Source organism: Marmota flaviventris, chromosome 11, assembly GCF_047511675.1.
Source record: "Marmota flaviventris isolate mMarFla1 chromosome 11, mMarFla1.hap1, whole genome shotgun sequence".
NCBI lineage: Eukaryota > Metazoa > Chordata > Mammalia > Rodentia > Sciuridae > Marmota > Marmota flaviventris.
In genome coordinates, this window is record NC_092508.1 from 71,159,356 (window position 1) to 71,171,717 (window position 12,362).

Here is a 12,362-nt window from a genome sequence, read left to right on the forward strand (position 1 = left end):
AATGGACAATAAGCTTAGATTAGAGTGGGGGGTGGGGGCTCATGTTTGGGAGTGATGAAAATAAAACTGACCAGTGAAGCAGGTCCATTCACAGAGAATTCAGGCTGAAGAGCCAAGTTCATGGGAGAGGAGAAAAGTACCCAGTGTTCTCTGTAGACACCTGCCACGACGCACTTATTCAATGTCAAGAGAAGTATTTGTAACCTGAGTGACAACATTAAAAAGAAGGGTGATGTGGGAAGACTCACCAGGCCTTCATGACTGATTAGACACTGAGAAAGAAGAAAAAAAAATTGCTGTGGACATCAATGTTTGAGGCTCCAATAGAGTATCATTCTGTGTGGGAAACATGGTTAGGGCTATAAGTGCCCAAGTTACCACCTGCACATAAGATCAAGAACAAATCAGAGGCTGGGCTGTAGCTCAGTGGTAGAGGGCTTGCCTAACATGTGGAAGATCCTGGGTTTGATCCTCAGCACCACATAAAAATAAATAAGTGAAATAAAGGTATTGTGTCCAACTACAACTAAAAAATTAAGTATTTTTTTTAAAAAAAGAAAGTGAAAGAACAAATCAGAAGTACCTCATATCTGTAAGGACTTTAAAGCTTTTTATAATACGTGACACCTCTTTCATTCTTCACAGCAACTTTGTAAGATAGTGGAGCAATTAAAATATTCCCGCTTTAGATGGAGTTGGAGACGATCATGCTAAGTGAAATAAGCTAATCCCCCCCCCCCAAAAAAAAACAAAGGCCAAATAAATGTTCTCTCTGAAATTTGGATACTGACTCATAATAAGTAGGGGAAGGGGCAGAATAGAAGTCCATTGTATTAGACAAAGGGGAATTATGGGAAGGGAGAAGGGATGGGAATAGGAAAGATAGTAGAATGAATTTGACATAACTTTCCTATATTCATATATGAACAGTTCATATACAACCAGTGTAACTCCACATCATGTACAACCATGGGAAGTTATACTCCATGTGTATATAATATGTCAAAATATACTCTGTTGTGGTATATAGCTAAAAAGAACAAATTTTTAAAAATCCCCACTTTGCAAATGAGAAAAATGCTTGTCCAAATTGAGCTACATCAAAGGTTATAGTCCCAATTCTCTAAGAGTTCCTTCTATGCCTCCACTGCCTTTATCAGGAGAATAAATATCTATTAACTGTCTTTCACTAAGAAGTATCTTTACCCACATAGAATAATAAATGTTTTTAATAATTTGATGTAAAATTATGTGACATTATTTTTAAATTATAGAAACAAGGTTTTTTAATGAAGCTTTGTGGTAGGTAATAACAATGATGTTTCTTTTAAGTCTGTCAGAGTGAGTAGGTGTAAACAGAGTTCAAGGTACCGCCTCCACTCACGATCCACTCACTCGTCTTCTTCCAGATTATCCTCTATATCTTCCTTTGGATCTTTACCTATATCAAAAATTGCAGAGGTTGAATTTTGAGGTAGTCTACTTGAAAAATATATATGTTTACAGTAAAAATCTTAAAACAGGAGCTATCTCACTTTTTTACTGGAGGAGCTATTATTCATTTCCCAAGACTTTTGAGATCACAGAGGTGAGAAAATGCTGCCTGTAAAATCCTTGCATAGATGTAGACAGGTTATCCTTGCTGGATAAACTCCACAACAGATCAACAGATTAAAAAAAAAAAAAAAGAACCTGTGAGCTCCTGATGTATGGGGACTGTGTTTTACTTGCATTTCCATTGCAGCACAGTGCTCACACTGGATGGGAATTCTTTGGCTTAGAAAAGAATGCAGTAGGACTAGGGTTGTAGCTCAGTGGTAGAGCGCTTGTCTAGCATGTGTGAGGCACTGGGACCTATTCTCAGCACCTCATATAAGTAAATGAATAAAATAAAGGTCCATCAACAAAGAAAAATATGTACAAAATAATTTTTTAAGAAGAATGCAGTGCATACATTTGTAATGCTAATAATAATAGAATGATCACTATAAATGAAGGGCCACTAAGCTTTTCCAGGTAGTAAATATTTTGTGCTCTGGGGCCATAGGATCTCTGCAACACTGGCATTGCCTCATAAACAGTCACAGATAATACGTAAGTGAATATGGCTGAGCTCCAATAACACATTATTCATAAGAACAGGTGACTCATGGGCCATAGTATGCTGATCCTTGCTATAAGTAATGAGATAATTTTGCTGAATTAAAAGAAAAAATTCATTTCAACTTTTTTTTCTTTTCTTTTCTTTTAGATATTCACACTGTAATGGAGCACCCAGGAAAAGGTAGGTTTGGAGAGGAAGGAGTATTTTGATTTTTCTTAGAAACAATAAAATAGAAAGCAACAAGGTAAGAAGATTCATATTTCCTCATTGTCACTCAAATTTTTCCTTTTTTCTTTTTTTAAAATTTTTTTTAATCTTCATTCAGGACCAAGTCACAGCATTATTCCTCTTGCAGTTGCATTGATATTGATAATAATCCTAGTGATTATCACACTGTCCTTCTACATACACAAGCAGAATAGTGGCTTCTTCCGGAGACTTGCAGCGTTTCGGAATCCTTACTATCCTGCAACCAATTTTAGTACAACACATTTAGAAGAAAATATTCTCATTTCTGACCTTGAGAAGAATGACCAGTGATAATGAAGTCAGAGACTAGCACAGCTCTGGAGATAAGCAGAGAAGACTGCAGGGGGGAGTCCTGTCTGTATTTCCCTTTAACTATATGCCATAAGAATGGAATTGTGTCACCGTTTTAACTATTGTTAAAGTGATTACTGGCTTTTAATTGTAATCAAATCAGGTTGGGTTTGATTTATTCATTATTATAAACTGTGATCCATTCTAAGAAAGGGGAACTTATATAATGATTATTATTCAGAAAGACAGGAACTATTAAAAGAAACCCCTATTGAAAACTCTCAAACCAATGTGAATAATTGCTTTTGCACTAATATAATCCTACTAAATTTTTTTTTTGGTATTATAAAACCAAGCTGGTACCTCCTGAGACATTCACCAAAACTCATTCCATTAAAAGAGCAAGAAAGAGGAAGTAAAACAAATTTCTAAATTCTACACTTATATAGGAGAGAAATAGGCTTCTTGCATTTCTTGTTTGTTTCTAAGTCAATCATTTCTAATAGGCAGATTTGAAAAGTACTAATTTATTTCTAAATTTCTAAATTTCAAACAATTTTTGGGCTCTCAAGTATATATTAATTTTTAGTAGGTGTGATTTCTCAAGCTAAAGGGAAGAAAAATTATCTTTCTTTAAATAGTACAGCTCTTGGTGAACAGTACACTTTCATGAGCAACCACATAGTTGAAATGTGGCCTGAACCTCTGAACCTTTCAACTGCTAAATGACTTATCAAGTTTTATATTTAAAGATACCTTATAGATAAACTTAAAGGAATATATTGATATTTGATACTATTAAAAATTTGTGGGATTTATTATAAATATATAAAATAATACATAACTTTCTCAACAACCAGAGATATGAAACTTGAATTTAAAAGGGAAAAATTGAGGGTCTGAATTATAGTCCCATAAGAATGAGACTAGAGGTTGCATTGGGAAGCACTAAATAAATTGCCCTCTGCTAGTGATCTAGATACCTTGTGTTAGGCTAGATAGTTTGGTTAGTTAATAATAATTACTACCATCAAATAAAAAAAAAATCACAGGTTTGATCTTCCTTTGTTAATTTCTTACAAAGAAAAATGGCTCCATATCAATAGTCACAAGTTTACTCATTGCAGAAGTGTTTGCTGATCTCCTATTAAGAACAATGTGCTAGGGCTGGGACTCAGCTTTATAGAGTGATCTCCTAGCATGTGCAGGTCCTGGGTTCCATCCTCAGCACTACATAAAAATAAATTTAAAAAAATAAAGGTATTATGTCCAACTACAACTAAAAAATCTTAAAAAAAAAAAAAACAGAAGAAAAAGCCAGGGTACACAAATCAAGGAGGTCTCAGTGTTTGTGGCACTTATTCTCCAATGAGGAAAAATTAATAGCACCCAGCAAATAGTCCATACATAGAAAACAGTAAGTAGTTAGGAAAATTAAATACAGTTCTGTGACAGAAATAGGGAATTTCAGGCCTCCCTGAGAGCGTGCATTTTAATTGTTAAAACCAACTGCCTCAACACTGGTGGCCACTAGTCACAAGGGGGAGCTCCCGGAGAAAATATGAATGAATTTCCAAGTGGCAAAAAAGCCATCTTGACAAACACATATGAAGAGCATACTCTTAAGGACAGAGTGCTAGTGGACTGAAATAGTTCATACAACTTCCAACAGCAGTTTTTTGCTACTGCTGTGTAGTCTACACACTGGGACAATCGACTTTCATAATTTTTTCTGTCTTAGGACTTCATTTTTTCAAAGATACATAATGTGGAAGTTGTATATTTACGACTCAAAAGAATAACAATTGACTTGAACTAACCAGATGGCATAAAAGCTCAATTTAACAATCTGTCAAGTGAAATTAAAATTCTGCTCTTTTCTGCAGATTTGATAAAAACTATAACCAATTAGCCTTCCAGGCAAAGGATATAGTCACACATAACAATTAGACAAAGGATGTCATTAGGAAAGTACTTTTGAAGAAAAAAAAAAAAACTATTGCTTGTCAGTGCTCTGTATTTTGATATTTAGTACTGAGCCATATCTCCAGAGAAACTGTCCCTTTGAACAAATCATGTATTCTTGGCCATTGCTGAATTTTCAGAAATAGAAAGTATTAAAATATTTAAAAGTATACGTGCTTTCTAATGCATGTATACTTTTAAAAACTTTTTTCATATCTGTTTTTAATCTGAACTAGATTTTATAGTCACAACATAAAAAGAAAAAAAAAGATTAGTAGGGTCACAAACTCACACAGAACTAATATGTTCTCCCCTTTTAAAAGTCAGTCATTTCCTATGACTAACAGAGTATCTTTATAAACTCTGGGTAATGAAGAATATTGAGTATTCCAAGTTAGGATATCTTCATTTCTGATTCCAACAGTATTCTTTTAGGTTAAATGTTTCTTCTGTTGAAGGATCCCTGCCCCATCAAAGGTGGATTAGATGATCCCTTTAGATGAACATTTGTTCTTGAAGTTCTTTTCCCTCCTTAACATGGCAGTTGAATATATGGGAAGTTGCTGTGTCCTTCTGATACTGGGAGGAGAAGGCCATAACTGACCTCTGACATGTGTCATCTGGTATCCACTGAGAGCAGCTGTCTGGGCCCATTCCCTAGAGATCTGCTGGCAACTGCCAGGAGCGTGTAGGTAGAGTAGTTTGTAATCTCTTCTCTTTGATTGGGCCCTATCCTGGCTTTCTCTGGCACTGCCTCATTTCCTGAGAACAGGTTGTGATTCCCATTCAGTACCCTCACAGGACACCGCAGTCTTGACTACAAGGTCACTTCATGCCTACAATGGAGAAACCCTATCCAGCACATCAGCTACTCAATTAGTCAGGACAGGCTAAACACTATTAACAATCCCCAAATCTTGGAATTAGAGCTCAGCAAAGGTTTATTTCTCACTCACATCTACATGAACTAGCAGGAGGACTTTGTTTTATGCAGCCATTTATAGGTACAGGTCCCTGCTGTATAATGGACCTGCATTTCCTAAGTGCTTGGAGTCTTCCAATGGGTCTCCTACCTGTTGCTGACAGAGTAAGTTAACTGGATATCTACGTTTGATTTATGTAGTTTATATGAGCTTATTTATGTTTTGTTTAGTTTTTGTACTGGGGATTGAACCCAAGGCCTTGCACATGCTAAGCATGTGCACTACCACTGAGCTACACCCCTAAGCCCTATGTACTACTGAAATACAATCTTGAAGTCAACAGTCTCCAAGCTGGGGACACACACTAGATGGTACATAAAAATTTCCAGGAAACACAGGGCCATGGGTATTTTTAAGGATCTCAGTTTCTAGAATTTTAACTTCATGTGTTATTCCTGATAGGAAGTGACTTAAAATACCACTCTGGTTCTTTCCCACTTCTCTTTGTATAAATGGTTTTTTTCTACCTTAAAAAAAAAATCTATGAAACATTTTTACAAACATAGATTTCATACCAAATCTTGCTACAATGGCTTGCCTTTGGAAACTCCTCCAAGGCACTAAAGAAAGAAATAAAAAGGCAAAATATTGGTATCAGTGAAGTTTCTTCAAATAAAGAAATCATAAACTTTATTTGAAGAGCCCCATGTCTTTCCCTGCCTTCATACATTTTCCCTTTTCATACATTTGTTAAGGATGAAACAGTGAGTCAGAAATGAGTTATTGGGTCCCATGTTCATACTCTGGATTGATAAATGGACATGTATCATACAGTGGAACAGCAGCAGTGCTAACTACCTTTGTTTGAGACCTTAGCTCATCCATCCACTGTCTATTGCTTAAGAATGTATTTCTAGAAAGACTATCTGGTGAAAGCAACATGAAGAGAGTGTAGATACTGCTGAGAAACTGACATTGTGTGTTATCAAGGTAAAAAGCTTTTGACTTTATCTATGTTGGATTTCTGAGTAGTGAAGATGAGTATGAACATGTTTATTTTAACTAAAAATGAAATCAGACTTTTTATGATCATTGACTTATTTGGCTCATTGGTTTGACAATGGGATACTTCTCAAGTAATACAAACAAGAAAAAGAGGAACAGAATCTGGAGGAAAAAAAAAGGGAGGTACTAATTAACCCTGTCAGAGGCAGAGAAAAAGACTTAATAGGGTAAGCAAAGCCTAATAAGTGGTAGGACATTTAGATAAAACAGCTTCTTTGATATCTTTTTGAATCAGAAAGCAGCTTTTTCATTTAGTGCCAACTACAAAGAAAAGATGGACCAAATCTGTGTGCTGTTAACTTTTGAATCCTCAGGGAAAACATGATCGCAGAAATGACATGTTACTACCTTTATACTGTGGCTAAATCCACTTAAGTCAGCTTGTTTATAGTGATTCCTAGTTAACACTGGAGTGAATTAGAAGAGGTAAATAAGTCTGGATTGTTCATCATCATGATATTCAAACATAACTAACTTACATAAACAATTTTCATTTATATTATATTATATCATGTGTTATATCAGCAACATAATTAACATGTAGTATGGCTCTTATAATTCTTAGGCATAAAAATAATGGCTTACATTTAAAAAAACTAAAATTAAGTGAACATTAGAAATAAGCATTAAAATGTATATCTATTTTAGAAATATTAACTTAGCTGTTTATGGTTCTTTAAAGCTTTGGTTAAATTTTTGGTATCATGGATTATATACAAGAATTTACAGCATTTATAATTTTTTTCTCTATGCTCACAATTCAATATAAAATGACTAATATTCAGATTTGTTAATTCTTTATGTTGTAAAATTTCAAGTACTGTACAATCGTTTATATGCAATTTAAAAAATTGAGCTATAATAATACTCAGGTTCAGAGAAAACGACAGTATTTTAGATATACTTATAAATGTGTTGTACATTTGTTTCATCCCATAAGTCAGTTCGATTATTGTTGCTGCATTTTAAATGTTTTTAGAGAAAAATCAACAAATGTGCCCAATTCTGAAGTACCGGATAAAAAAGCAAGAATCCGCACGTGCTTACAATGCCTAATGATGAATTCTAATTGCAGAAGAAAATCTATAACTAAAACCACAAAATGAGCCCTCTGTATACCAGTGACCTTCTTTACTCAGAGTTAATTAATGCAAGCACTTGCTTCTTGCAGAGCACTTTGCTGTAATTTAGAACAAATTAAGGGGAAAAAAAGTCATTCAAGTGCTGTTTTCTTCACACCATGAAGTAAGCATGATGGACCAAAGTTAACTCATTTAAAATATTATCATCCATTTCTTGTAATTGTAAGCAGCAATGCCATATCTTTAAAAACAACAACAACAACAACATCCTGGCCTATGCTATTTTCAATTTGTTTCCTGTGTTTCTGTTTATTAATGGAAATTAATTTCCAAAATTAATATAAAATGCCCTTTTCGAATTCCCCCATTATGTCTTATACTTACATTGGATTCAGTGTATATTTTTCTAGATATTTTTCAAATAAATATATTTTGAATTTAATATGACAAATTATTAAAGGACCATTTCTGTTTTCTCCTGCCTCTCCCCCAACCTTGAAATTGTGACTTTATCATTATTTTCACTTGGTGATTGGTGAATTAACTGGAGCTCCCTGACTCCCAATTTATGAGGTCATGTCCTAAGAGGTTACTTAAACTTTACTTTTTAACTTCTTAGAGGATAGAGCTTGGTCAGAGCTGGAAACCCAACTTATAGATGTGGGAATGAGCAGGGCTCTTGCTTGGGTAGACAGTGGGACTGGGGGAAGGGGAGATAAAGAACAGAAAACAGAACCAGAAAAGATTCCCAGAAAGAAGTCAGGGGGAGTGGGGACTTCACAGGAAATGTCACCTTGGTGAATCACCAAGGGTTTTGAAGTTCCTGATTAAAAATGTGCTGGGCAATTCACAATAGCAAGACTGTGGTACCAACCTAGATGCCCTTCAATAGACGAATGGATAAAAAAAATGTGGCATTTATACACAATGGAGTATTACTCTGCATTAAAAAATGACAAAATCATAGAATTTGCAGGGAAATGAATGGCATTAGAGCAGATTATGCTAAGTGAAGCTAGCCAATCCCTAAAAAACAAATGCCAAATGTCTTCTTTGATATAAGGAGAGTAAATAAGAACAGAGTAGGGATGAAGAGCATGAGAAGAAGATTAACATTAAACAGGGATGAGAGGTGGGAGGGAAAGGGAGAAAGAAGGGAAATTGCATGGAAATGGAAGGAGACCCTCAGGGTTATACAAAATTACATACAAGAGGAAGTGAGGGGAAAGGGAAAAATAATACAAGGGGGAGAAATGAATGACAGTAGAGGGGGTAGAGAGAGAAGAGGGGAGGGGAGGGGAGGGGAGGGGGGATAGTAGAGGATAGGAAAGGCAGCAGAATACAACAGACACTAGTATGGCAATCTGTAAATCAATGGATGTGTAACTGATGTGATTCTGCAATCTGTATACGGGGTAAAAATGGGAGTTCATAACCCACTTGAATCAAAGTGTGAAATATGATATATCAAGAACTATGTAATGTTTTGAACAACCAACAATAAAAATTTAAAAAAAAATGTGCTGGGGTTGTGGCTCAGTGGTAGAGTGCTCATCTCGGACACGCGGGACCCTGGGTTCAATCCTCAGCACCATGTAAAAAATAAATGAATGAAATAAAGGTATTGTGTCCAACTATAAAAAAATATATATTTTTTTAAAATGTGCTATGGAGGTATAAGGATGGCCTTAGGTCTTAGCCTAAGCAACTCTATTTTAAAACTCCACTTTGAAACCTGCAGTCTCACCAGGCACGCCTAAGGAGCCCTCCGATATGATCATCAGGCAGAGCCTAACATAAACAAGTCACTTCTCACCATCCTGACAAGCCCAGAATGAAGTCTCTGTCATGTTGCCCTTGCCCCATAAAGGGGAGAGGCAAGAAAATCAGGGTGGGGAACCACCAGACCAGATGCTTAACCCCAGAACAAATGACGTCACCAAGAAATCCAGTGGCAGCTGATAAGGATTGAAAAGGTGGTCAGAAGCCCCAAAATTTAGTATAAATGATGGAGCAAATGAAGAGACATTCAGCTAGCCAACACTGATGCCCTCATGCCGGAGAGCCTGGACTGACGTCCCAACTCTTCTCATCATTTTCCTGATCCCCTGCATCTTCCTCACCACTCTCAAACTCTACAGCCACATCTTAACCCTGGTGAGAACTGCAACTTCTCCCTATGACCCTCTCTTCAATGGACTGTGAGCTCCACCCCAGGAGAAGCCTGCCTGGGTCCCTGACCTGATCACCATGGTCTGAGTGAGTGTGCATCTTCTGGATTTAGAGCTTAAGGCTTGAGACTTTAGATTGGCACTTGAGCTTAGCATACAGAGACAATATCTGTCGTAAGCCTGTCATGATTAAGAATGTTTACAGTGTTTAGAATTAATCTAGAATTGTTTGCTATGGATTGACTATGTTTGTTGCAGTGCCTAGCATTAAAGATTGTCATTTTCTTGATTAAGAACCTATAGAGTGAAATTGTATTCAGTGATTTGAGTAAATAAAGCGTTGAAAGGGCAGAAGCACATGGATATTCTTTATTTCTCCCCATCGACTGCATAAGTTGCACCTTTGCCCATTGTGACAGGAGGCTGAAGAGAAAGTTGTTCAAGACCAAGGGGCTGGGTTGTAGGACACTTGCCCTAGAATTTGAGAAGCCCCAGTTTGACCTTCAGTACTCTTAATTTAAAAAAAAGAAGAAGAAGAAGAAGAAAGTATGCCTTCATAGATGTAGTGTTTATCCAAGTCATTGCCACCTTCAATCTTTTGGCAAGGGCTTCTCTAATCAGACAAGAAATTGTTTACTCCATTTTTACTCTAAAGGAGTCACTAACAGAGAATGCCTCTGCACCTCTTGGCCACAGGGAAGGATTAGAAAGCTTGGTGAAACCAGCTCAGTAAACTCCCTGGAGTTGATACTGTATCTTTTTTTTTTTTTTTTTTTTTTTTTGGATACTGTATCTTATACTTTCCAAGGGAAGTGTAGGGAGAAAAGATACATGCTGAGCAAGAAGTCCTCCTATTTGTGTGGTTTTAGAAGATAATCTGCAATTGCATGTTAATAAGTAAATTTAATAATAACTTATATTTGTTACAAAATGTAGTCTTATGGATGGTAGCTATGGTAATTATCATATTGATATTACACTGCATTTGAAGCACTCATATCTGACTGGGGATCTCAGTAACGGAATCCAAAAAAACACTTATAGCAAGGGATCATAGAAACCGAGAGATGCGTACTGAGTTTACACATTTTATTTTCTACTAGAACACAAAAATATACATTTATATACTAATGTTTTAGCATAGGGACAGTATCATTCATTTAATATTACTGCTAGTCAGTCTTATGCATAAAGCATATCCATAAAGTTTTGTTCACAATCCAATCTGAGTATGTTTTAAATCTATGTAATTTTCCTCCATATTTGAAACTAATCTTGCTCAATGACAGATTTTTAGGTACTCACATATATGGAGTCTTGGCAAAGCTTTTAGCTGTTTCCATAAAAGAATTCTCTGTTTATACTCTTGTTTTACATTATGGAATTAAATTAAATTGTAAAATTACAATACCCACTACAATTGGCATAAGTGTATTAGAGGACCAACAGCCAACTGGTGTTAAAGGTATGAAGGAACCAGTGGGCACAGCAGGTGGTCAGGTCATATTCCACAGAAGGCTTCCCCTGTCTGGAGACTTACCCTAAGAACTTAACTCTATATCTATTCATCTACTGACAGGCATCTAGGTTGGTTCCACAGTTTAGCTATTGTGAATTGTGCTGCTATAAACATTGATGTGGCTGTGTCCCTGTAGTATGCTGTTTTTAAGTCAGTAGATTAATGGATAAAGAAAATGTGGTATATATATATACACAATGGAATATTACTCAGCAATAAAAGAGAATAAAATCATGATATTTGCAGGTAAATAGATGGAGTTGGAGAATATAATGCTAAGTGAAGTAAGCCAATCCCCAATAACCAAATGCCAAATGTTTTCTCTGATATAAGGTGTCAGGGACTAGAAGGAAATTCTCCTTCAAAGATTAGCCTGACAGCCCCCTGGGAGACATCCTGCCTGGGAGGCATCCTGCAGCTACTTATCTCACCTGAGACATCCTGCGGCCACCTATCTTCCTGAAACCTATCTTCCTGAAACATCCTGCGGTTATCTCACCTTGTGCAGACATCCAGCAACTGCCGATAAGAGAGCTTCCCCATTCCCACCATATAAATACCCCTGTGTGAACAATAAAAGTTTGCAGCTTGATCAGAACTTTTGTCTTGCTGTCACCTTTCGTGTCTCTTGTCCCTTCATTCCTCCCCATCTAGGTTCGCTGCCCACGTTGATGTGTCCTGCCGGACGGGACATTTGGCGCCCAGTGTGGGGCTTGAGCCTTTGACTGAGGGGGAACGCAGTCCTCCAGGAAGACTTGGCCAAGCGGGAGCGCGAGATCGCCTCGGCAGACACGACCGAGAGACAGATCCAGGAGGAGAGTGAGGACGACGCAAGGTGAGTGACCCACCATGGGACAAGCAGTTTCGTCACATGAGTTGTTTTTGTCAGGCCTCAAGGAGGCCCTCAAGACACGGGGGGCGTGTGTTAAGAAAAAGGACTTAAGATTATTCTTTTCATACATAGGAGAATTGTGTCCGTGGTTTCCCCTTGAA

At 36.8% G+C, this 12,362-nt stretch overlaps 1 protein-coding gene across 1 annotated transcript in view; it reads left to right on the top strand.

The window, feature by feature from the left end:
• The window catches only part of Pla2r1 (phospholipase A2 receptor 1), a 120,668-nt gene extending 116,708 nt beyond the window's left edge, over window positions 1-3,960 (top strand). The window contains exons 29-30 of the mRNA XM_027937987.2: window positions 2,252-2,284; window positions 2,430-3,960. Coding sequence (XP_027793788.2) covers window positions 2,252-2,284; window positions 2,430-2,644 — 248 coding nt within the window. The 3' untranslated portion in view covers window positions 2,645-3,960. The remainder of the gene's footprint in view (window positions 1-2,251; window positions 2,285-2,429) is intronic.
• The last annotated feature ends 8,402 nt before the right edge of the window (window positions 3,961-12,362 follow it).